General features: G+C 44.7%; 3 protein-coding genes across 4 annotated transcripts; 2 read left to right on the forward strand and 1 right to left on the reverse strand.

The window, feature by feature from the left end:
* The first annotated feature begins 1011 nt into the window (after nt 1-1011).
* On the forward strand, nt 1012-6073 carry LOC120679074. 2 transcript variants are annotated; one of them, XR_005676962.1, is made up of 12 exons: nt 1012-1328; nt 1436-1530; nt 1690-1797; nt 1914-1996; nt 2249-2382; nt 2848-2897; nt 3006-3098; nt 3226-3317; nt 3518-3624; nt 3843-3896; nt 5396-5514; nt 5641-6073. XR_005676962.1 is itself a non-coding variant. In XM_039960573.1 (11 exons), the coding sequence occupies exons 1-10, from the start codon at nt 1089-1091 to the stop codon at nt 3882-3884; spliced, it is 1044 nt and encodes a 347-aa protein (XP_039816507.1). In that variant the 5' UTR covers nt 1012-1088; the 3' UTR covers nt 3885-3896; nt 5396-6073. The 2 variants fall into 2 exon arrangements, 1 of the variants encoding a protein (XP_039816507.1); XM_039960573.1 differs by having other exon boundaries at nt 5396-6073.
* Nucleotides 6074-8158: 2085 nt separating this feature from the next.
* On the forward strand, nt 8159-9816 carry LOC120677342 (protein FEZ-like). Its single transcript, XM_039958495.1, has 3 exons — nt 8159-8424; nt 8592-8893; nt 8985-9816. The coding sequence occupies exons 1-3, from the start codon at nt 8238-8240 to the stop codon at nt 9639-9641; spliced, it is 1146 nt and encodes a 381-aa protein (XP_039814429.1). The 5' UTR covers nt 8159-8237; the 3' UTR covers nt 9642-9816.
* A 625-nt stretch (nt 9817-10441) lies between these two features.
* Nucleotides 10442-12789, reverse strand: LOC120679396 (60S ribosomal protein L34-like). Its single transcript, XM_039960981.1, has 4 exons — nt 12611-12789; nt 12421-12500; nt 10962-11071; nt 10442-10874 (listed from the first exon to the last, which is right to left on the reverse strand). Exons 1-4 carry the CDS (start codon nt 12687-12689, stop codon nt 10784-10786), a joined length of 360 nt encoding a protein of 119 aa, XP_039816915.1. The 5' UTR covers nt 12690-12789; the 3' UTR covers nt 10442-10783.
* Nucleotides 12790-26909: the final 14120 nt, after the last annotated feature.

Consider the following 26909-nt stretch of genomic DNA (forward strand, 5'->3'; position numbering starts at 1 on the left):
TGACCGCTCGGGTTCAATTTTGATGGAGGAGATTATTTGATTATGAGGGAAAATTCCTTCTTTGAATAATGTGTGATTTGTGGAGCAAGTGCTAATGCTAACAACAGGATGGTATATCTGGTTGGAGAGAAGAAAATTTGTGCATGGAGAAAGCATTCAAACACCATTCACATCAGCAATGTTGATTACAGCGTTGACTAGCAATTACATGAGGTCCACGAGGAAAACAACTAATATACGCCAAGGATGGAAGAAACCCCCGGAAGAAAAACTAATGATTAATGTGGATGCAGCTTTTGACACTGGTACAAGAAGTGGGAGCTCTAGAGATATTATCAGAGATGAGAAAGGACAATGGGTTGCCGCTACTCATAGCTTCTGACCACACGAAGTTGAGGCACCAATGGCGGAGGCATATGCACTTAAAATAGGATTGATGTTGGCACAACATATAGAATGCAATCTGTTCGTTATCCAGACTGCTAGTTGTGGAGATGATGAACGATAGAGGTTTCTCGGCAACAACGGCGACCACAATTTATGATAATTGCATTATCTTATGGAGCGGGTTCGACAGTATATCCATTGAACATTGTAATAGAGAGGCTAATCGGGTAGCTCGTAAGCTTGCTAGGAAAGCTCGTTCTTCAAAATCTTCTTGTACTTGGGTTGAAGAACCCCTAGTTTCGTTCTGAATGCATTAGTAAGTGATGTAACTATTTTATCATATCAATAAAACTCGCAGAATGGCTCCGAAAAAGAAATATATGCCTATCTACGATAAACCATATTAGTATATAATATATATTTTATCCACTATACTTTATAATAATAACATAGTATATAAAAAAGAAATATTATTAGAGGTAGATTGGACTATTAAAATATTCGGGGGGTGGGAGTGTAAATTGAATCTAATTTTTTTTCATAGGTTAAGCGGATAAAATGAATTAGCAGGGGATTAAAATGGACTATTTTTACCCTTTTAATAACCTTTTAACAAATCGAAAAATGGAAGGGGGAAACTCATAAGCTTGTGGCTTGCGGCCTTATCCCTCGTGCCTTCCGGAAGGCCCGGACGGTTTACGATGGCTTCGCCGCCGTCTCTTCTCTGCAGCAGATCCCTGTACCTCCATATCTCCAAGCAGAGCCTGCACCCAGTTACCTCACCAAGAACATGCCGCCGTCTAGTGGCGGGGGCAGGAGCAGGCCCGCTCGTGCCGCGGCCGCCGGGGACCCGGTGGAGGTGGACGGGGCCGACGGCCATCTTCGTCTGCCGATGCTCCTCCGACGCCGAGAATGGAACGCCCACGCCTCCACAAGATATGGTGCTTGACGCTGCGAAATGCTGTGTTGTGGGCACAGCGCTGAAATCTGTGGGCCCTTTTGGGATTTCCAAGTAATTAATTGTCTTGAAACTATGTTGCTTTGGTAGGAGAAAAGCTTGGATGAGTGGCCTGTCCTTCGGCGGTGGGATGTGCCGTGGGAGTGGCCAACCATTTCCCTCACCATGGTGGCATGCGCAGTAAGGTACAGCTACACCTTTGCCCAATTATCATGGCGTTGGGTAAGAAGAAATCCATCTGTTCTCAAGAACGAAGCAATATTTACCATGATTTTAATCCGAATAACTAAAGCATATTGAATTGTTGCAAATGCCACCAATGTTGCTGAATGTTCTTTGGACAGCTTTCTTCTGACAGGAATGGTTGAGCAATCTATTTTGGAGCAGTTAGGTTTTCAAGTTGGGGAGGCAACTCTAGATGAGAAAGCAGAAGTACTCTTCTTGGGACAATTGTATGGATCGAAGTTCCTGTCCTTTTATATAAAGTATATTTACCAGAGTTTGCCATTCAGCTTCTGAACAATCTGCATGCACATTTTCTTGCCACTTTCTTTTTTGGCGAGTGCAGTAGCACGACAGTTGTTGTGCTTGGAGCTATATTTGGCATCACCAATACCTTTCGACCATTCTCAGATGATATCTTTCGTTACAGTAAGAATTTGATGTTCTTTCATGTTCTTGCTTATACATATGTTTCACATTTGTTTCTTTCCCAATATTAGCTTGCTAAATTATAGAACTCTTTCTTGATATTTTAATGGACGAAGATGGAATTGCCTAATTTAGATAGTTTGTTCACTTGTATTAATTTGCATCCATAGAATTGTTGAGCTGTGGATGTTCAGTGTGTTCTTAAGCACTGGACAATGGTCATCTGATGCAATTGAATCCTTTAATTTTCAGAATTCGAGGAACCATTTAAGCTGCAAAACGGTTGGCTTTTGTGGGCTGGAGTCGGCATCCTTGTTGCAATAATTTCTATTGCTTTAGCTGAAGCTGCAATGACATTTCTGAATGGTGAAACACCACAGAGAGAGGTATTTATGCTTCCATGATTATCTATTATCCATCTTATTGATCAGTTTGAATGTTCACAATGTCCTTACTACTGTAACTGAAAAAAATGCTTATCAGTTGAAGTGCAACTGTGGTGATCCTATTTTAGAAGGGGGAAAATTCATAAATTGGTAAACAGTTTCTCCCATTGCCCTGCCTTAACTTCATGCTCCTAGTTCTCGTATGCTTGATGTTTTCTGCAATCTGCACAACATAACCAGTTGGATGAAGCAATGACAGCTCACAATGAGACCTGGATAGACTTTGTCAGAACTTAGATGGTGTCCTCATTATAGTGCATCAGCAAAATGAATTCCTAGATACAAGAAAGACACTGAGAATAGCAAATTAAACTATATAACATACAACATAAATGATAAAGTCAAGCATGCCACAATAGTGAAATTTCACCTCTAGTGACTCAGTTCTTGAACCTCGTCTTTCAGACTGACTCACTAGTCATTCTATTGCCACTGATTGGCTCATCAGGTATCAGGTATGGTTTATCTGGCTTTTTCCCCTGTGCTTTAATAAGCTATTGTTTGTCTGTATATAATGTAGCAAGATAAAATTACTTGATTTTTGGAAAAAAAAATATTGGCAGCACTGCCTGTCTGCTGGGCATCACTGGGGTTTTGGCGCCGATTCTTGAGGAAACTGTCTTTCGAGGATTTCTAATGGTGTCCTTGACTACGTGGTAAATATACATGAATTCTTAGCCAGGATTTTCCTTTCTAAATCCTGTCTTTAGAAGTATAACACCGTAAGTTTGTGCAATCTGAACTACTATATAATGAAGATGTTAACAATCTGTCCTGGTACAGGTTCTCCACACCATACGCTGTGCTTATCACTGCAGCAGTGTTTGCATTCGCTCATCTTACACCAGGAGAGTTTCCACAGCTTTTTGTACTTGGTAATTGCCTACGATATTGATGACTGGGCATGACATCGAAAAACACTGTGCAATATGCTAAATCCCTCTATTTGCTATAGTTTGACCAGATATAATGATGAATGGTCTTAGAATCACATGTAGTATGTAAAATTGCTGTGTTAGCTTGCTTTAACATTTAGCACTGACCATATTTCCTCCACCTTTTTGTTTTGCCACAGGTGTTGTCTTAGGATTTTCATATGCTCAAACTCGCAATCTTCTTACTCCTATCACAATACATGCTGTCTGGAACTCCGGAGTAATATTGCTGCTAACCTTTCTTCAGGTAGATCTAAATTTCTCATTTTTTTTAATTCTATTTCCTCATTTTTCTTCTAGGAGTGGCAAAATGAGTTAGCATTGATATTACTGGGCACAGTAGGGGCAAAACATCTAATTCCCATCATATATTGGCAGCTAACTTTTACAACTGAATTAAACTACTTCAAATGTGTTTCTCTGAGTATATCAGACTACTGAAAGTGCTATGTTATTCTGTTTCAGCTGCAAGGTTATGATATAAAGGAGCTGTTGCAGGCATCTTGAAGATTTCACTTGGTTAGCTTAATTTACAGCTTTCTGCCTTCTGCATGTGATTTGCAAATATGATTAAATGACAATCACTTAATTGAGAGGTCTATTGACAATCACTTGCTTAGCCATTAGGAATTGATGCATATGATCAGTTTTTTTCCGAAGCATTTTAATGATTTGCTTTGCCATGAAGTCAAATTTAAGTTTTCAGGAGAAATCGTGCTATTCGTGATGATTTATGAAATGCATAAACTAATTCTTTGATAAGCATATTGACTTTATGATAGGATCTCGTTATTTTCTCATGAGAGCATACACATTGTATCTGGAACCTGGGATTTTGTAGGAATAGAATCCTAGGAAGGGAAAAAAATAGTCCAATGTAGCCCTTTGGGCTTGTGGTATGGGCAATTGGCTCCTAGGATCCCTAAGAATTTCCTCGAAATGGCTTAATATATATGAATTTTGGAGGAAGTTTAGCTTGAGGTCCAACATCATGGAAATTTTCCTTTGAGTTACCTCTCTCCGAATTGTGTGCTTTCCAGTGAAGCATCTAACCGAATTTCGAAAAAATTCTTGTGCTTTAGATTTCTAAGAAACAACTGTAGATGATACCTATTCCTATGATCTTTACATTCATAATATATTGTTTTAACCTCTATTTCCATGAATTTAAACACTGTGCTGATTTTATGTTTCTGGGGTTGGGGGCTGTACAGTTAACACATAGTAATTAATATATTATGAGTATCATGTACCATGCAAGATACACTTGCAAGTTTATATCTGTATGATTGTTTTGCTCCATGGTCTCGGCAAAAAAAGTATCTATTGGCAATGGTTTCATAAAATAATCCATGATTCATTCGTTCAAGGTTTTCTTCTAAATCCATTATCAAATAGCTTTAGACTAATAGGTGTCACCTTTAGCTCTTTCAATTGATCAAAGATTTAAAACTGATCTCCTTTTCTCATGGATCCAACCAGTGCGATCCTGAAACTGTATGCTTTAGGGTCACCACCAAATTATTTGGTATCTATAGTAATAAAAGCATGCTCAATGTCTCCTGAGAAGAATTATTGGACAAACTAGGATCAAATTTGTACTACTGTAATGCATTATATAAATATTTAGTTGTTCTGATTCTGACCCATGCTCTTACTATTTGATTAATGCATGCATGTGTGAATGCAAACTTAAATTTAATAAGGAAATAAGGACTTGGTATATAAGAGTGTATATGTAAGGCAGTTATTTGTATTTTGCTTACAAGGGATCTCCTAGTGAAAATATGTGCCGCTGGTTATGGTCTTCTTGAAAATAGTTTTAATTTCACAAAAAAAATCGCTAGATGTAGAAGATCCTTACCTTCCTTGTCTTTTCTAGCTTAGTTCAATCAATTATCATTCGTCCAGTGGTGTTTCAAATATATCAGACTTATGTTTCATATAAATATCATACTCAATCTTCCAATTATTAATGCTAGTGTGTCTTTCCACTTTGGGTTTCTGTATGATTGCAGAGAACTGTGAATGATAGCAACATCAAGATGCAACCCAGCCCCAGGCGGCAGGGCCCTTCCATGCTGTATAATAATCGACAACCGTAGCTGGTGTCTTACCTGCTAACATTATTCGGAGGGTAAAAAAATGCTTGTGGTTCTATCAATTGGAATATTGGATGGTTGTTTTTTTCCTGAGAACACATTATAATCCGGATGTTACATGTTTTGGTGTTACGTTCTGAGCAATTCTTTCTCAACCGCAGTAACGATTAGAAGAAGAGACGTGTCATGGATTCAGAAGAATCAGAATGGAAATCCTGCTCTCCATGTCATCGTGTGCATGGATAGAGATGGAAACGGTAAAGAATGTCCGTTATGATAGCAACTGCTTGTGTGACCTGGAGACTTAAAGAATGTCCGTTATGATAGCAACTGCTTGTGTATATTTCAAAAAAAAAAACTGCTTGTGTGAGCCGGAGACTGTAAGTTGTAGCATTAATGTTGTTACGTGACTAGGACTACTTCCTTGTAAATCAGGTATGTTCAGGGAGACGAAACTAGCTATAATCGTGTAGTCCTAGTAATTCATCATTTTTCCCATTTTCACTTCATCCATTAACCACTCTTTGTTGTAATATAATGAATTAATGATCATTCTTATCTATCATATGTAAGGCAAAACAGAGGTTTTGATTACAGGTTTTTTTAGTTTCACAAACAAAAAATTACAGGTTTTTAAACAATATAGGAGTCTTAACTCATAGCCTATATATGTAACATGATCGTTCTCACCAAATTACCAAGATAAATTAAAGTTGTGCTAACCAGTGTGCAATTTGTCAATTTTTCAACAAATTCCGTAAGTAGATTTATGCACCTCTTGTATCAACATGATATTTTGTTGGGTTTTCTGAGCGACCACAAGGCAAGTTCTTGTTTTTCTTTTCTCCTACTGAAATAGATCATTCCAAAGAAATGCTTTCGTTTCAAGTTTCCTATATGCTCCCTTAACTCATGATGCAGGCAACTCGATTGACTAAACACTTAAAGCACCACGACTTGCTCGCTGTCGTACAGAAGTAATAAATTGGTAGTTATCCTCGTGCAAACTCTCGCTTGATTTGGACGAGATGAGATTCTGGGGATGTTGTTTACAAGGAACAGCATCAAATTGTATCCTGGGATGCAATACACATAACTTGCACGTATTCCATCTTGGATATCTTCTCTCCATATGTAGTACATGATCTTAAATGTTTGACCGTGTTGTTTAATACTACGTTTTAGCAGGAAAAAGAAAAGTAAGTTTGGAATGATTGCTTACTCGGAATTTCAACTTCAGGATATTTAGAAAACATAAGTAGAATTCCAGTTGCATTTTTCAGTCTAATCCTAGTTTTCTTTAGTTGTCCTGAACTTGACATTCCGAGTATGTGATTGTTCCAAGCTTCTGGCTTCGTTGTTAGGCTCCCATGTGGTAGACATAGCCAGTGGCAAATAACGAACATTGAACAATTGTAATAGTGGCATCCATTGTCGCATTGTTCCTTTCCAGGCATATGGAATTCTGAAATATTTTCTGATAGGAAAACCGTTTGCAAGCGTTTTGTAACTTTTTTCTGCGGTTACTATGCAAACAAAACTGAGGATATAGGATAGGCTCACCTATTCAGCATTCCTACCCAACATTCTACGTTCAAAAGTTCTGTAATATTTAAAAACATAATCTGATGGACTACGGAGCTAGCATCATACAATTTTATTGTGCCATGTGGAAGAAGGACCAGCCAGACCCAGCATGCGATTTAGCAAGCTGACTGTTGGAGCAAATTGGACCAGATGTCCACGGTGGCAACTCACCTGCAATAAAATTTAGTGTAACAAACTGTGCTTAGAATAAGAAGCTTCTCCCTTCCAACACTTCGCAGTGCCACACACGCTAGCTAGCTAATAAACATATGGAGAAAGTTACACAGGTCAGGCCATCACTTTCTGGGTAACAGAAAAGAATTTCTGAAGAGAAAGTTACACAGCTCAGGCCATCACTTTCTGGGTAACAATCTCTCTCTCTCTCTCTCTCTCTCTCTCTCTCTCTCTCTCTCTCTCTCTCTCTCTCTCTCTCTCTCCACGGTTAGGCTTATGTCAAACTCAACACGAAATGCATTTAGTGGCCGCAAATTATTTTAGAATCCCAAAGCACAAGCTGACAAAACTAATGCATACATCTACATGGGAAGGGATTTTTGGATCCAGATACTGAAGGAATATATCTTGAAGTTCATGCAGGTAAAAGTACTTGAGAAGAGTTCCAAACTCTTGCCTGGCTCCGTTGAAAATTTGAATTCCAACAAACTTCGGTGTATTGGAGTATGATTTCAGTTCCTTTGTTTACCTGGGGAGGCTCAAACTGGTAAATGAAATCTAAAGGAGAGTAAAGCACAGTTGTTTAGTTTAAGGATTGTTTTGACTGCCGTACTTGAGTATTCTAAGTGTGAATCGAAAGGGACTGGGATTTCCTGATGCTGGCTGAGCTTGTCTTCGTTGAGATACTAATCCACCATTAAACAATTCATGACAGCTTTCAAATAGAGAAGGAACTAAATAGACTTCTTTAATCCTTCAGAGTTGTGGGCCTCATCCAGTCATGCCAAGCAGCTATGGCATTCGTATATATACACACGGTGTGTAATAGATTTGCAAGTGCAATAGTATACAGCTCTTGTTGGTTGTCTTCACCTCACAAGCTTCATCCCTGAGAGCCATTCACTAGATACTGCATAGTTAGTACAAGAGCAAGCTTAATTTGTAAGCTTGTAACCAGCAGCAAACAGGCTTTAAGCTTCATCTCTCTTTGTTAGATATGGAGGCGAGAAATGATATCAATATGGACAAGTCAGATGAGATCCTCATGCCCGGTTTCCGGTTTCACCCGACTGATGAAGAACTGGTCAGTTTCTACCTCAAGAGGAAGATCCAGCAGAAGCCTATCTCCATTGAGCTCATCAGGCAGCTGGACATCTACAAGTATGATCCATGGGATCTCCCAAGTAAGAAGCTGCCACCAATTTTAGAACTTCTACCGTCTTACTCCTTTTGTCAATGTGTTGGGCTTCCATTAACTTCAAATATTTGCATCTCAGGATGATCGTAAAAGACGTAGCGAATAGTTTGCAGAGTTAGCATTTCTGACTTAATTGTTCTTGTTCATTGGCAGAGCTTGCGAGCACCGGCGAGAAAGAGTGGTACTTCTACTGTCCAAGGGACAGGAAATACCGCAACAGCGTGAGACCAAACAGAGTCACAGCAGCCGGGTTCTGGAAGGCCACAGGGACAGACAGGCCAATCTATTCCTCTGAGGGTACCAAGTGCATAGGCCTGAAGAAGTCACTTGTGTTCTACAAAGGGAGAGCGGCAAGAGGGATGAAAACTGACTGGATGATGCATGAATTCAGGCTCCCTTCGCTCAACGATCCCTCGCTCCCCAAGCGACCCATTGACAAGACCATTCCACTTAATGTAAGCACTATCAATTCATATTGTGCAGTTTAGCTGAATTCAAAATTTTTGTCCAATTCTGAAGGATATTTTTCTTTTGTGCCAAAAACAGGACTCCTGGACTATCTGTAGGATCTTCAAGAAGACCAGCTCCATAGCGCAACGAGCACTGTCGCACACCTGGGGGCCACCACTGCCAGGGGCAACTGAGGCAGAGATGTTCTCTGCGTTCCCGTCAGTGCAAGCTTCAGAGTTTGCTCTGGAGAGCTCATCTTGTTCACTGCAAGTTTCACCACCTCCACCTGCAAACCAGTTGACCAGCAGACATGGTTTGCAAGGTCAGCAACAGCAGCAGAACAAGGTGAACAACCCATCTCTTGATGGCTCCTCATGCAAGCTCATCAACTTCAACTGCAGCCAATCCCTAGAACCCCAGAACTTCCCCATCACCTTCCCTTTTGAAGTGCAAACATCGCAGAAGACCACAGCTGCTGCGCCAATGTTCTTCAGTACGCAGCCTGATCACCTCGGTGGATTTGTAGTCTATTCTTCTGCCGATGTCAATGGCGGCATCGGTAGCAGGAGCCAGGATTCATCCACCAGGAAGCCTGGCAATGGCTTCAGCATGAACAACAGTGACTGGGAAGCTGTGGGGAGGATCAACTTCCCTTTTGATCTGGGTGCAGATTCTTCAGAGGACTGGAGAGTCAACATACCCTGGGAATCCTTCCTGAGCCCTGCTGCTGTCCAGACTGAGCTGCCACACTAGGGCTGTCAGCAATTTTCATTGCACTACAGAGAGTGAGGTACTTCTATTTCATAGGTTACTTGTACAAATGCTGTGCGTGTGTTGAGTTGCCTTCATCTGTTAGCATTACTGTTAGCTGCAGAGATATACATTATTTTTCTTCAGTTTTGATTAGGGGTGCCATGTACATACTGTGAGCTATACCATTGTTAACAGCAAAGCTAACAGAGAGAAGGAATTCTGTGTTGTACATACACTACTGAGTTTTCAGTGTTGTGCGATTATATTGCACTTCCAGTGCTAAAATGTGAGCTTCTCAGTGTGAAAATATTGGACGTGTTTGAATACTTATATCAACATAACCATATCAAGCGTCATCTGCTGTCTTACATAACCTGTGAAATGTGAAATTATTGGATTGCCCAGGCTGAGCTGCCAAATTACGGCAGTTTGCAATTTGCACTGCTCTAGTCTACATAGAGTGAGGTACTACTCCTAGGTTCTATGTACAGTGTGAATCGCCTTTATCTGTTAGCTTCAGAAACATTTTTTGTTCCAGTTTTAGTTAGTGGAACATGTGCCCATGTACATACTGTAAAGCTATACTATTGTTAACAGAAGCTTGCAGAAAGAAAGCATCAGTGTTGCGCATACACTTATAAGCAGAAAAGTTGTGTTGGGGTATCGTCTTGCACTTTGAGTAAAATCGTTGGGCCTATTTGAATGATATCAACAAAACAACATCAAGCTGCAGAATTGCCTGCAAAAATAGATATCAGGTTTGAATACGACAGCAAGAAAATAGCTTCAGGAGTGCACAGTTGATTTCAACAATCAAACTTCACAGTAGCAATAAAAACAGGACAATTGTCGTGCAAGAAATGGCATGGAACGGGTGAGCAACAGGTCCTGGATGAAAAAGATTGCTACAAACCAGAAGGTAAATTCGACAAGCTGATTACCCATAACAAAGCAACTAGGGGGACAGATGTCCCGATATTCAGACAATGAAAGGTGAAAAGGATTCCAGTCTCCAGATGGCTCTAAACTCAAGGTATCTCTCACATCACATGCTAAACATTTCACACAAAACGCAACTAGATTTTCCATCCACCAAAAATACTTTTTGCAGTGTACAAAACAGCTGCGCTTCCATTCCAACTCTACTTTGTGGCTGTCTTGTCCTTGGTTTTCTGTATTTTCAGGACCTTCTTGACAATCTTCTGCTCCTCAACCAAGAAAGCACGGATGATCCTGCACATGAATAGTTGTAATTCATAAGACTACACAATTACAAATCCTGGGTTTTCACATCACAATATATCCAGCTTTATAACTAACCTCTCCCTAACAGCAGTTCCAGAGAGCACTCCACCATAAGGACGGTTCACAGTCCTGCGATTCCTAGACAACCTGGACCTCTTGTACTCAGCAGGCCTCAAGTGGGGGATCTGGAGATATGGTAAAAATAGCATTAGATATTAGGTAGAAAGTTCACATTAAATTGCAGATGAATATGTAGTACTGGTGGGTTATGGGGCATGTTCATGTTCAGACACAGAAGTTCACAATGAACTGCACATGAATACGTAATACAGAGTATGTTGCCATGGAAACAACCAGAAAATAGTCCATGCACACATAGATGACAGACTCAGAACAAAAAATGGTAAAACTAACCAATTGAAACTTCAACCTTAGTAACATGATGATAATATTTAGTCAACAAGGCACGCCTGGGAAATCAGCTCAGCTAATTTTGCATTAGTGGCAACAGCATCCAAACATGACTTGCTTAATAAAACAATACATTAGTGCACCATTTCATCAGATGAGCAATGCACTATTAGATACTAGATCTGATGTAAATAAACAACATAACACGGCATGAACAGAGCAGTGGTTTAAAGACAGTTGGACTAGGGTGAGCTAGATTGGGATGATGATCTACATAACATGTTCTTCATAACTCAACAGGGCTAAAAAAGACAGATTATCCAAATTTATTAGGTATAAGTTCCACCTAAGTCAAACTGTCAAAGTAGGTTTTTGTTGCATATCCAAGGATCAGCATTGCACGTAACATTTATGTAGCTTACAATGCAAATAATACCTACACAAAACAACATGAGACTGATGAATCTGAAGCATAGAGAGGAAATGAATGCTTAACAAATCAATAGTTTCGCTCTTAGTTCAGCATGCTGCAAGCAGGAGCACACAATGGATATCAGATGCCAGTCACAACGCATTTCCCCCAAATGACAGGACTAGCACACAAATATTTTACACAGTAGTTTCATTCCACATACACTACCATTTACTCAAGGAAGAGGTTTGTACAAAAACCAAGGTTCTCATGGCGTCGCCTAGTACGAGGCGCTTCCCTTGTTTTGGGCTAAGGTGTCGCCTTAGCCCGCCTAGGCGGCTAGGCGTTGGTGACTCGCCACACCTCGCCTTACCGCCTTCAGAACCATGGCAAAAACTAGATATAAAGACACTAACTATTAAACATCCTCCAATGGTCCTATACAGGCACAATGCAGCATCAAACTGCACGTACCAGAGTAATTCCATACACCATCCAAAAAAGTTAAAGAAAACTGTAAATAATCTAAACAACAAATTAAGATCTAATCCACAACAACTTCAATACAGATAGCACAGAATACCCTAGCTAATATTTCCCCACTGCAGCACCTAGCACCAATGCACTATAGCACTACAAGTGCAGAGTATACACGCGACGCGAAATGCAGAACCAAAATAAAACCAGATTAGAGCTGCCCCCACTACTCACCCCCTGGATCTTCTTCCCAGTGACGGGGCACTTGGGCCCACTCGCCCTCTTCTTGGTGTACTGGTACACAAGCCTCCCACCTGCACGAATCCGCCGAACCCATCAATACCATCAGGAACACATTCACAGATCAGAAAAACCACAGACTCCTCCCAAACCTAGCAGGAATGAAACCGATTGGGGCGCGCACCTGGGGTCTTGACGACCCGGGTCTGGTTGGACTTGGTCGCGTAGCTGTGACGCTTCCGGTAGGTGAGGCGCTGCACCATCTCGCCGCCGCCGCCGCCGCCGCCGACAAAACCCTAGTGATGCTGGGGGCCGGCGCGAGGGGTTGGGGAAGGAAGGGGGGAGGACGAGGAAAGGGCTCGCGGCGGCGGCGATATGGGTATAAATACTTGGCTCGGGCGGCTACGCGGAGCGGACGGCTCGGATTGATCCGCTTGATCTGGGGCTCGACGGATTGGGCTTTGGTCGTCTGGTTAGCATTTCTAGCCACCGCTTCTTGTTGGGCCTCGTGGGCTGAAATCTAGGCATCCAGAAAACTTAAGCCCACTCTAGCAGCACAGCATTTTTCCCATATGTGGGCTGAGCTTTAGCATCCACGAGGCCTCTTTAAAGAAGTCATAGGTCCATATTAATATTTGGCCACGTCAGATTCGAATTATTTTCTCTCGTGTAACCGACACCCAGTAGAATTCCGGACGCTACTAGGTTCGTGTGAAACTGCGATGCTTGTTGACAAAGGTGAGCAGCTTTGATCAACAATGGCGGCTCAAGGTTCGTGTCCGGCGATGGCTGCGGCGTCGGGCTGCCGCCCCTCTGCGTGTCTGCCGTTCGGCCGATGCAGCCGTACAGTACATCCCTTTCGACATTGATGGCGAACGGGCAAGAAGGTCAAAGCTCCGGCACACGGCGGCGATCCCATTGGTCCGTGGGTTGACGCGCCACCGCACGCCCGTGCCCGATTCAATGCCACTCCCATCCCCGGGTCGATCGATGCGATGCGATGCGATAGCATCCGTGGTGGGCAAGCGCTTGATGGGCGAGTAAGCGACAGAGCCCTTTGCAATCCCGGCGTGCTGATCTCCGGCGGCCAATGGCGTGACGGGGGGCGGGCGCGTCACGAGACTGTGCGGCATCAATGCCCGGTGACCGGCGGTGATCGGCTCCGAGCCTCCGACGCCATTGGTCGGCTGGCCCGATGCCGGCAGGGTGCGTCGAGGTGGATGTGTGTTACGGATGGCCAAACGCAAACGTCTCGTGCTGTATAGGAGAACCTGCCCTCCGCGGCAGCGAGCTGCCCTTAGCTTGCTTGTCTCCCCCTGCATCGACGACGCCGGCCGGTTTGAATGAACGGTCGTCCCCCCGAGGACCTCGACGTCGACGTGGTTCCTGCCACGAGGCACGAGCCGGCCATCCTGTCGACCGGGGGCGGCCTCTCCGTTGAGCTCAGGCGAGAGGATCCGGCGACCGGCCGGCGGCGCTGGAGCGGCCCCGGCGCCAGAACGAACACTGCCTGCCGCCTGCGGTGTCACCGGCGCGGCAGAGCGATGCGCGATGCGACCAGGCTAGTAATTTTGTCATCCAGAGTCATCGAAGATACGGTCATGTGTCGTTCAAGAGGAAGTGTTGGTACATACTGTTCTCATGTGACAAAACTTGATACTTTTGCGTGTACTAGTGGCCATTGCACCGGCCATCTGCTTGCATGTTATTGCAAACATTGGCCAAACTGCACGACCAAAGAAAAACTAAGCTGGGTCCAATTTGACCAAAATGCACCTACTAATCTCAAAGCAAGAATCATAGTCACGCTAAAGACTAATATATATACTCTCAAACACTTAAAGAGTGGAGTATTTATGATGGGCCAACAGATAGGTCTACTACACTCTACAGTAAACCTATGTGTGTATGTGTCCAAACCAGGGTTTACGTTACCGACCGGTCCGGCCAAACCGGCAGGGTCCGGTACCGGTATACCGGACCGGTTTGGCAGGAAATCGGTCCAAACCGGTCGAAGTCAAATTTAAATTTAAAATTTTCTGTGCAAACAGTTTGTATCGGTATACCGGCCGGTTAGACCGATTTAGGTCGGTTTGACTGGTAACCGGCTAAATTCAAATTTTTTTTGGTTTAAATTCAAATACCCGCAAAGTATACTAAATGAATGTTTGTATAACATGTTTTAGCCTAAATGAACCCTCCAACCCTCTTTTGTACTACTTTTACATTGTATTTGTATACTTTTGTATGTACGTTTTTTTGGTTTAACTTCAAATCCCCGCAAACTATACTAAATGAACGAATTTTTGAGAAAATTTGATACCATTAGATTCGTCGCACCTTGAAGCATTTTTAAGAATTTGACCGGTTCCCACCGGTTTGGTGAACCCTGGTCCGAACTCCCAACTAATGGGCCCATCACATATCAAACCATCACAACACGTGCCATTCCTGAAGCAGTGAAGCCTTTGGACGGATGACATGACGTGAGTACACCTTGAAAACCTACAGGTGGAATAGCATAACATTAAAAAAGTCTACAGTACTACTCCATTCGTCCCGGAATATAAGCATTTTTAGATTTAGTCAAAGTCAAATTTATTCAATTTTGACTATAAATAATAAATAATTTATAAAATTTATAGGATAAATATAATATTATTAAATTTGTTATGAAAGCAACTATCATAATATGTAAATGTTTACATTTAAAATAACTCATTTATAAGAATCTTGATGGTCAAAGTTGAATAAATTTGACTTTGACCAAATCTAGAAATGCTTATATTTTGAGACAGAGGTAGTATATGACTGTACTGAGTAATGACTTGAGTTAATTTGTACTCTATCTGTCCCTAAATAATTATCGCTATTGGTTTCGATTTTGTAGGAAATCCGTGCAACATTTGTACCTTCAAATAAATAAATTTATTAAAACTACTCCCTCCATTCTAAATTATTAGTCATTTTGATTTTTTTCTAGATGCATAAGTTTTACCATGCATCTCTCTCTATATATAGTATTTAGTTAAAGTTGTTTCTCGGAAAATTAATAATTTTGAAGATATAGTATTATATATTAGAAATATTAATATTTTTAAAATATAGTATTTGGGACGGGGGAGTAGATTCAAAGATCTTTCTAATAACACTAATTATATATTAGAAATATTAATATTTTTTAAAATGTAGTATTTAGTTAAAGTTGTTTCTCGGAAAATGAAAACCACAGATATTTAGAGATGGATGGAGGAGCTTTAAAAACCTTCCACTTGAACAAACATTCTCGATCGCAATCTCATTGCTGCTACTAGGACATAGGACGTGCAATTTACTTTCACTTCCTCTTGCGTGTGATATCACCAGATTTTACTTCATGCAGGGCACTGTACTCCTTACATTTCTTTTCGTAACGTGTATATTTTGGCATGATCGGCTCAGCTCAGATAATGAAATGAAATCCGCACATATACTTTCTCCATTTTTAGATACTAGCAAATATGCAGTACGGATGACTGATTTTCTTTGATGGGGTTTCTTGAACAAGGATTTTGTTATGTTTCCACGTTATCATTATATTCGAGTCTGTTTATTAGGTTATACTGTATTCAAATCTGTTTAGGTTACAATATAAGTATCATTGTTCGATTCTCGTTATATACGCTTAGGGTTCACCCGTCAGTGATGTGTGTTGGACTAAAACAAAATTTCAGATGGAAACATTGCGTGTTTTAGAAATAGGTAAATATATGATCATATATATACATCTAAAAAATAGAGGAAATACTATTTCACATTTTTATTTAATCAATGATATAATGTGGAGTTACCTGCACCCAAGGAAGCACACTCATAGACCACACCCTTTTATTTTCATTTAAATTTCCAGAGATTTGGATGCTTAACCGCACAGGTCCCATATTCCGATCTAATTTTAGTGACAGCTGACACACAATGTGTGTACCCATTTGAAGAAACATGTCCTATTCCAAGCCATAAAAAGTTCTACCGGTATAACTGGTGCCTGATAGCTGGACTTAGATTTGTACACGGAAACGTTGGGACAGTGATCCATTTGTTTGCGACCCTTTTTCCACATCAATATTGTACATCATAGTAGTGAATGACACTGACCTGCTGTATCGTACCTTACATCATAGTAGTGAAAACGACCTGAATTCCCCTAAAAAAATTCAAAAATTTCCATAAAAAAACGACCTGAATTTCGAATTGCCGCAAAACACCCCGATCCACCTCAAAAACGAGTATTTGGACACCCCAGTCGAGATCCCGGCGGCCTGAACGAGGACGGGGATATAGGGCCGTCGCGCCGTCCGTCCCGTGATCAGCAATGGCGGCCGCTGCTGACGTCCTCTCTCTAGCCCCTGACACGTTCCTTTCCGCATTCATGGCGAACGGAGACCGAAGTCAACCACTCCGGTACGGCAAGCACCGGTGCGCGCTCGTTGCTTTCGCCTCGGCGGACGCACCATTTCCTCCTCGGCAGACGGTTACGGCGCGGCGCCCTTGTGTGACCCCGATATTGATTCCGGCGGCGGGCGATCGGCGGCGAGCCGGAACTACCGCGCGTACATGGCGCGGCCTGCCAGGCGAAATGCGTGTCCTGCAGAGTCCAGACTGCCAAACCTTCAAAAAAAGAGTCCAGACTGCCACGTATTGCCGACGACAGACTTGCCGGACACATAAATGCATGGCGCGCAGCTAGGATGGCAGCGCATAATGGGGCCGATCACCCCCGCCAGGCGGCAGCTCTAGCTGATCAGCGAAGCCGTCGGCCGGGGCGCGCGCCGTGGCCACGCCGTCGTCGCCGGCGACGCAGCAGCTCGCGACGATCGGCGCACGCGCGCGCGGCCGATCACCTATCGCAGCGACAGTCTAACCGGCGGGCCGGCTCGCAAGTTGCGCGGCGCGCGCATGTTAAACTGCCACAGTGGTTGGGACGGGGACTACCGGCCGGCCGGCCGGCCGGCGTGGATCGATGTGATCTGCCGGCGGGGTCGTTCATAATGGCGCATGCGCGCGGGCGCGATCACACCGACCGGCCGGACGTTCCACTCGAATGGCCGCCGGCGTACGACCGCGTCCGGCGGCCGTTCTATAGACCGGCGGGTTGACGCGCCGTACGCCCGCGTGCTCTGCCGATTCAATGATAGCTCCTCCAGCTCGCTGGGAGTAGGATGCATAGAGTTGACACTAGCTGCTAGTAGATATTAATCTGACGAGGGACATGTCATCCGTGGACAGGCGCTTTATTGACGAAGACGAAGGCTCGCCTACTGCTCTACTAGTACTAGTTCGATCTCGAGTGCTGGTGGCTTTGCGCCCGCGCTAGCTGATCCCGCGTGCGAGTTGGTGAACGGCGATGATTGGTGAACGGCGATGCACGACGTCGAGTCGCGTCGAGCTGGATCCGAATGCGCGGCGGCTCGTGCTGACAGAACCGGCGACGGCGGCGCGCGCGCGTGCGCCACCCGCGGGGTCGGATCGGAGTTCCTTCCGGCATCGGCCACGACTCCACGTACATCCACGGCGCCGACGGGCACACGTCGCGCGCGGTCGACCCGGCGGCCCCACGTACGCTCGTGGCAGTGCGCCGAGGGAACGCGCGGCGACCGAGCAGCGAGCGAGTGGCGATCAGGCAGGGAAGAGAACGACGCGTTCGCTGCCGGATGCCGGCTGGGTCGATCGAGCTTGGCGCGTGCTGTGCGGCTGCTACGGGCAGCTAGCTATTAGTTGCAGCCTGCACGAACGCTTGTGGAATAGACCAGCCATCGGAATTACATCTCCCGGTCGACGCCACTACTTGTTGGGAAACATTAGGAGGATTCTAATTTAGGGAGCGTTTGGCACAGCTCCAAGCAACTTCAGATTAAAAAAAATAGCTCCACTCCAGATTTTTCTAGCCAAACACTTCAGCTCCTAGAACTCCAGATCCCAAAAAAATATGGATCTGGCTCCTAACTCCACCAATTCCGTAGAGTATCTCAAGGGGTACTCCACCAACTCTTGTTTTGTGGAGTTGGTGAAAATTATCCACTTTGCCATTACAGTCGACTGGGCTCCTACGGTCGATCTTCCGATAGTCTTTTTTTTCCTGTTTTAGTATTCTTTTGTCGCTTTCTAACAAAAAATTTCAGTGAAACTTTTTTAAAAATATTTTAGAGAGAAAATGAAAAAAATGAAGAAAAATTGAGAAAATTGAAAAATTATGAAGAAAAAACTTTTGCATTCAAAACAAAAAAGTTTAGGAAAAAAAAGTATTGTAAACAACTTTTGCATCCAAAAATAAAAGAAAAAACAACCACTACCTCGGGAGCTCACCCCGCTACCACCGGGTGTGAGCGCCCGAGGAGATGTCCCTACCTCCGCCGCCAGCGAGCACTCGGGGAGCGAGCTGTCGTGCCTCGCGTGGAGCTCACCTCGGGAAGCTGGCTGCTGCGCCGCACCTCCCTGTACGGCTGGGCAGAAAACCCAAAACCCGAAGACCGAACCCGAAAAACCCGAGCCCGAGCCCGAAAAACCCGAACCCTAATTCGGGTTCCAAACCACGGTACCCGAAATTAATACGGGTAATTTGGGTATTGGGCCACGGTACCCGAAATACCCGAACAACCTGAAAAATAGCCCACCCAAGTCTGTTTGTTCATTGTTGGTCCAGCCCATCAGACCACCAGTGACCAGCCCACCACCGTCCCTCCTAAGTTCTAACCCTAGCGCCCAAGCCCAACCCCCCAGACCAGACGCCATGGACCCCCACCCCAGCGCAGCGCGCCGCCGCCCCCAGACCCCAGCGCGCCGCCGCCTCAAGCCCCAGCTGCCCACCGGCCACCGCACCACCACACAGGCACGCACCACCGGCCATCGCCCCAGCCGTCCAGACCTCGACTGCAGGCCCGCACGTCGTGCCGCCGCTGCCCCCAAGCACGCGGTAAGCAGCACTGCCGCCCCCGCCCCCCAGTACGCTGTGAGAGCGAGCTTCAGGGTGGAGGCGATGGCACCACGCGCGGAGGCGAAGTCGCCGCCCTCACTGGTCGCCGCCCTTCCTCCGTCACCGGCGCAGCCCTCTCTCTCTCTCTCTCTCTCTCTCTCTCTCTCTCTCTCTCTCTCTCGTCCCCGCTGGTCCTGAGTGCCGCAGCGGCCGGCGCGCAGCCGCTGCACATCGAATCAAGGGAGAAGGAGCTCCGGCACCTTGCAGATCGGAGGACCTCGGGTATATCGGGTATACCCGAACCGAACCCGAAATTGCGGGTACCCGAAATGTCGGGTAGTGATTTTTTGGAGTAAAAATCGGGTAGCATTTTCTAATACCCGAATTTTGTATTACCCGACCCGGAAAATTCGGGCAACCCTAATGCCCAGTCTTACCTCCCCGCCACCGACCCATCGCGCCGCTCACCCCTGAGGGCCGAAGCTCGTGGAGCTTCCCCAGCCGGACATGCCGTCGCACCAAGAAGCCTGCCGCCGCATCGCGCCTCGCTGTCGCCGCCCCATCGCATCAATCCACCGCGTCGCTCACCCATGTAGAGACTATTAAGGCGGATACAAAAGCACCACCAACAAGACAAGAACAACAAGAATAACAAGGGGACACACACGAACCACAAACCTAATACGACCAAGCTACTAAAGCTGCAAAAAATACACAATCGTTAAGGGAGCTTAAGGTCTCCAAACTCGAAGGTGGCAAAGCATGCACCTGACCAACAAAACAAGGCGGCAAAGCATCCACCCGAAGTGATCAACCAGTACAATGATGGTGGCAAAGCATCTACCAGTGAAGAAGGATGGCAAAGCATCAGACAGACAACAACCTATGCAACCCAGACAAGGTGGACGAAGAAGGGCAAAGGTAGGTACAGAAGCAGGAACTCCTTGAGGGCACCAGGATCAGGAGAAAGGAGGAGCGGAGCTCGGCAACGACTCAATCAGCAACTAGTTGAGCTTCCAAGACAACGCCTCAAAGGACGGAATGACGCCACATACGTCGTCGTCGTCCAACCATGTACTCAAGGTTTTCAACCGGAGAGCACAAGGGAGGGGGGGGGGGGGTTGGAAAAATAACGTCTTCAAGAAGGTAAACGGCACCCTAGGACGTCGTCATTATTGGCTCATAGTAGGCCCTTACACCTAGAGCAGAAGGAACCACCAGAGTGTCATCAATCCCCGACAAAGGCACGATCGCAGGGGCACACCAAAACCACGCCACCATTACCAAGCGGCGGGAGGAGGCGAGGGACGGCCGAAGGAGGCGCGGCTTGCATAACTAGATGCATAGAACCGATCGGCAGGAGGTGGCGGCGCACCCAAGCCACACTCCGACCCACCAGGAGCCCACGTGGTTGGACGCCCCAGACCCCAAGGGGCAGAACAAGCGCCGCGAGAAGCCTGGGGTGCGAGGGCCACAACGGTGGTGGCGGCCAAGCACCACGAATAGTCGCACCAGTTTGAGGAGCGGTGTAGCGCCCTCCACCAGCGCCCGCCGATGATGGCCGAGGCGCGAGGACCGCAGTGGCGGCGGTGAACGTGCCTGCAAGCAGCCACCCCGATGCGAGGAGGTGCGGCGCAGCTCCACCCAACGACGCCCGCCATGCATCCCAAATACTTGTGCAGAAGGAGAAGGATTATGGTGTCCATTGCCATGTACTCCCTCTGTTTTTTTACATATCATATTATGTTCGTCATAAGTCATATTTGTTGAACTTTAACTACGTTTACAGAAAACACACAATATATACTATCAAATATATGCATTATCAAAATATATATTCTGATGGATTCAACTAAATAAATTTGGTATCATAAATATTATTATATTTTCCTATAACTTTGGTTAAAATTGGATAAATTTGACTTAGGATGAAGCTAATATGATATGTAAATAAAAACGAAGGAGTATGCTACCTGAAAGTTCCGCGATCTGGGCTGCCAACAACTTAATTGCTCACTCAAATGTCATTTTCCTTTTGCGACAAATGATACCTGCAAGTTGATCATTCCGGTGTCCTTTCCTTTAATTTTGATTTGCGACAAATTACACCTGCAAGTGGCTTATTCAGACTTGGCCCAACTCAGCTGCAACAAAATCACGGTAAACCAAGAAATAACCAACAAATTTTGGCATAATAAATTTGAACGAAACTGCCCCTGGCACTATCATAACACACACAAAAGAAAAAACATGTGTTTTCATTTATTTGACTCCTTAAACTGATCACACGTACCAATCCCATTTACTCCAACGCACCTACGAATTACAACACGGTGGCAATTCCTTTTATGACTTGTGAGAGGCAACCTAATTTATTCAGGGTCAAGCTTAAGACACTAACATCTATGCTAGGGCTCGACATAAGTCATGGCCTTGATAGTGGTCACCGATAATATCACTATCTAGGCTAGTAGCCCATCCTAAAGAAGTTAAGTTCATCAATAATATTGTGGTAAGTAAACAACAAGTGATCAAAGCAGATAATTATATTTTTGGTTGCGCTAGCTCTTGAACACATTTTGTAGAAAAAAATAATGTGGGCTACGAGGTGGTATTAGATATCCCACCTAAACAAATGTGAGGAACTAGGATTTGAACCTTGATCTGCAAGATTTTTTTCCAAGACACGATCCGTATCTCATCTCCCAACTAATAGCTCATTATTTAGTCTCCACTTGTTCTGTGGTAGCATTAGAGCAAGTATTATGGTGAGCTAAAAGCAGGCAAAATGCTGAGGTGGAGGAGAGAGAAGATGAGAGAGAGTGAAAGTGGGCTGTTAGCTTACAGTCAGTTTCGACACAAGAATCAAGACATCTTGTGAGATAGACAAGTGGGTCATGTATTTATGGTAGAGAGCTAAATTATTATACAAGTGGGCTGAAAGATGAGCTGCAAAAGTTCTTGCAGCCATCAGCAGGCTACTCCCTCCGTCCTGAAATGTAGGTCATTCTAGAGTTTTTAGGACAGATTATGGTTGTGTAGAAAAGACTCTCCTACCTCTAATTATTATACATTGGAACTCTATTTGGATCATTAAATATGTGCTAATTAAGGTAGCATGCCATTTTCTCATGCACCTCCCCCATATGCACCTCCTCTACATGGTTGCATGCACGTTTTTCTATTGAGAAAGACTAAAAAACAATGCATAATTAAGATGGTTGGATCTATTTTCAACCTAGAATGATTTATATTTGAGTATAAATTTTGAATTCTAGAATGCCCTACATTTCAGGACGGAGGAAGTAAATCATTAGCCTTCTCTTAGTATTTGGACAATTGTCTCTTTTGAGAGCCTTGGCTGCAGATGACACGTGGCAAGTTAAGTGACACTTGTCATTCTTGAAGACACGTAACGAGAAGCTAGTAGAAATTGGATACAGAGTCAATAGTATCTATTTATGTTTTTGACTTTTGCAGCTTATTTGTCCTCCTTCCATTACACTTAGGATACTTCAGTCAAACTTATAAACATTGACGGCAAATATACATGAATATTATTGCGAAACCTGCCATGAGTACTACATTCAAATAATTTTTCATAAATTTCAGCAAAATTGGTTTAAAAAAAGATAATAGATGTTTCATCAAGAGTTTCCTGAGCATTAAATAACATGTCACATCAGCATTTTTGTTGATTTGGCTCGTGTTATTACGAGCAGAGATGAGGAAGAGTTTTATAATATGAGAGAGAAATTTTATCTCCACGAAAGGCATCCACAGCTACCAAATTCTCAACCTTAGTAATTGTATAATTGTACTGTGCACCGAGACTAGCCTATATATCGTTAACTGTGAAATATCTAAAATGTCATGTAAAAATGGACAGAGTAGGTAGCATTTAGATAATGCTTCACATGCGCGTATATGACTGATTTGTATAACCAGCGCATGGCCCGATGATACTGCCGAATGCCGACCTCAGATTTCTGCTGGGGCCCGTGATCAGTTGTATATCTGTAGTGGGGAATTTTGTAATGAATCAAGGTAAGTGTTACCCAAAATGATATTATTAGTTTGTAAAGTATCTCTAGCACTTGTGTGTTGACCACTTTTTGACGACTCCGCTGGGGATAGATCTGAGTTCATCGAGCGCAATGGCCGGTGAGAAGGTTGATCCCAAGGTAGATGCAACTCCCATCGACATCAAGTACGAGCACATACCTGAGGAGACGCGCAAGCAATTCGAGGCTGCGTTCTAGAAGGAACAGGAGGATGCCAAGAAGAGATTGCTTGCATGTTTCGGGAAGACTCGGCAAGGCGTGTTCAAGAAGGAGGAATTCAGCATACCCACATTCGCACGGCCGCCGCCGAACCCATCTACTATGGCTACAGTTGCTGCTTCATCTGCTTCCACTCAAACGAGGTAAGTTTTACCTTTGATTCTATTAAGCAGTTCGCCGATGCATTTTTGAGTAGATTCGAACAGTCCCAAAAGCTTACACAAGATATACTTATGGACTTGAGTATACAAAACAAGGAGAAGAAAACTGTTAATGATTATTTCAATTTTTCTCCTAACCCTCGGCCGCACCGTCAGAGAATTATCAGTATGGTATGCCGCCGAATTACTTCGCGGGACAGACACCCCCGACGGGCTCAGTTCGGCCGTCCAGGGCCGAACCGGTCAGATCGGTCGCCCCGACCGGTCCGACCGGTGCCCCGGCGGGCGGACCAGTCAGACCGGTCACTCGGACCGGTCAGATCGGTGCCATGGTGCTCGGTTCTGCGTCACAGCCACAAATCATGTCTCCTCCTGCTTCGGCTGATTATAGCTTGGAGCGAGAATTGGCGGATTTTGTGCAGCCGTATACGATGAAATCATACGGTGAATCCCTTTTTCCTCCACCGTTGCCCAAGGATGTTTGGGATGATTGGCTTAGGGCCAATCCACAGTATGCCGCACAAACGATGCCCACTACTGATCCTACGACACATCATTTTGGCCAAACATCTACCGGTAACTATGAGGCCGATCTTGCTAGGATGATAGAAGATCTGGTCGATATGTTTAAAGAAAAACTTGGCTTTGTTGTGGGTAGGAGTCGGCTATATCGTAGGCTGTATGTTGATACATTTGATTTGATTCCATACCCCACTGGTTAGCGTGTTCCCGATTTTGTCAAGTTTAGCGGTGATAACAACCGATCCACTTGGGAGCATATTAGCCAATATATTGCTCAACTTGGAGAAGTCAGTTCTAGCAAGTCTTTGTGCGTTCACATATTTTCTTTATCTTTGACTAGAACGGCTTTCTCTTGGTTTTCGTCGTTAGCTCCTAACTCGATTCGTTCTTGGGACGAATTAGAGCAAAAGTTTCATGATCACTTTTATAATGGGGATAGCGAAACTAAGTTGACAGATTTGACATCGGTTAGATAGGGTAGAGATGAATCTATCCAAGAATACTTTAAAAAATTTAAAGATATTAAGAACCGATGATTTAATTTGTCACTTTCTGAAAAAGATTTGGTTGATTTGGCTCTTGCGGGTTTACGTTCTAATTATAGAGAAAAGCTTGATGGTTCGAGTTTTTATTCTATAAATCAACTTCAGGCTAAAACTTTGAGTCAAGAAACTAAGTTTAAAAAAGAAAAGGATACCTACAAATCCCATCGTTCAAACACTCATGTTGTTGAATATGATTCCGATTCATCGGACGATGAGGACAAAGAGGTATATGCTGCTGAGTTTGTTTGGCAAGCCTCGGCCAAACCATCTACTTGTACATCTCTCAAGCCGACTCAAAAGAATCGGCAAGAGGGGATGAAGTTTACTTTCAATGTGTCCAAGTGCGATCACATTTTTGATGAATTTTTACGTCTTGGGCATTTGAAAGTTACTCATGTTATACCGCCGCTTGAGGAGCTAAAATGGCGCGCTTATTGCAAATTTTATAATTCTTCATCTCATGCGACTAATGATTGTAATGTGTTTCATCGACAGGTGCAATCGGCCATAAATGAAGGACGGTTGGCCTTTGCGGAGATGAAGATAGATAAAGCTCCGTTCCCAATTCACACTATTGACCTCAACAATGCAAAGGTGCTGATTCGGCCGGATCAAGTCGAGGGAGCAAAAGACAAAAATGTGATCATTGGAGATGATAGGCCGTTGACTGTTGATAACAAGATTCTGGCCAGGGAGGTGATTCAGGAGAAGACTCCTAATGGGAAGAAGAATCTGAGGATCATACTTAAGCCTCGCACGCTCGGAGGGCAAGTGGGTTCTTCTTCAGGCGACCGGTCTGCTGCTCAGCCGAGACTGGTCAGACCGGTTTCTTCGACCGGTCAGACTGGTCTTGGCGGCCGGTCAGACCGCTCTGGTGGTCAGCTCTGGATATTCAAGCCGAAGCGTCCGGAAGTGAGTACATGGAAGACTAATCAGCCAAAGATGCAGGGCAAGCTTGCAAATCAGAAGCCTACCTTTGGCCAACTGTTGAACAAGTACTCAAAGGCCACTCAAAACGATCGGCCCATAAAAAAGAGATCGAGGTCACCTCCGCGTCAAGGGGCACCTTCTTCTCCTAGGGGAGAGTCAAGCAAGCGCAGGGGTGATGTGGTTACCTTGTTCCCTCCTCAGCAGATGCAGCCGATGTATGCTACAATGCCATGGGCTCCACCGGCATCGGATTCTCAGTTTTCCGCATGGGAGAACGGGGGATTTTGGATGAAATGCTATCCGATGTCGTATCTACCACTCTTACAGGGGGAGGAAAGCTCCAGAGGACCTGTATTTGACATGTTGAAGCAGCCGGTTCACGACCGATTGGGTCAGCACCAATCTGATTAGGGACAGAACCCCAGACCAGTCTGATCGGTCGACCCCGACCGGTCAGACTGGTCTCAGCAGAGACCGGCCCAGTTCCATCCTGTGCGCCAAGAGTATCGTGTCAAAGAGAAAAAGGACGAACCAGTGCCGATACAAGTTGATTCTGAGAAGGTTCCAGCTACAAAAGTTGTGCAAGTTGAAGACGGAAAGGGCAAAGCTCAAGATGCACAAGAAGGACCGGTGATCGTGGAGAAACCGGTCAATGTTTCTCAGAAGCTTGTGTTGGCTAATGATCATGAGGCCAGCAGCAACAACCTCAAAGACCAAGATAAGGAGAAGTACTTCCAGCCTAGGTGGTGCCCACCGGGGTTATCACATACTCAGAAGAGGAGATTGCAGCATCTTCGCCGCCAAGAACAGAAGAAAAAGGAGGCAGAGAAGTTGAGGGATGAGCAGTTCGACAACTACAGACCAAGGATCCCTCAAGGCAAGATGTGGCAGGTCAAGGCAGCTAACTAGCCCACAGGACCGGTCGGACCGCTTCAGCCGACCGGTCCGACCGGTGTCCCAAACTAGTCTTTCCGCTCAGAGCAACCGGTCAGACCGGTCGTCCCTGAGCCTGAGCAAAAGGCCGAAGAGATTGTCTCCACTTCGGTTGCTGGCGCACCAGAGGTTCCAGCAGCTCCTCTGGCAGCAGAAGACA

Source organism: Panicum virgatum, chromosome 6N, assembly GCF_016808335.1.
Source record: "Panicum virgatum strain AP13 chromosome 6N, P.virgatum_v5, whole genome shotgun sequence".
NCBI classification, from domain to species: Eukaryota; Viridiplantae; Streptophyta; class Magnoliopsida; order Poales; family Poaceae; genus Panicum; species Panicum virgatum.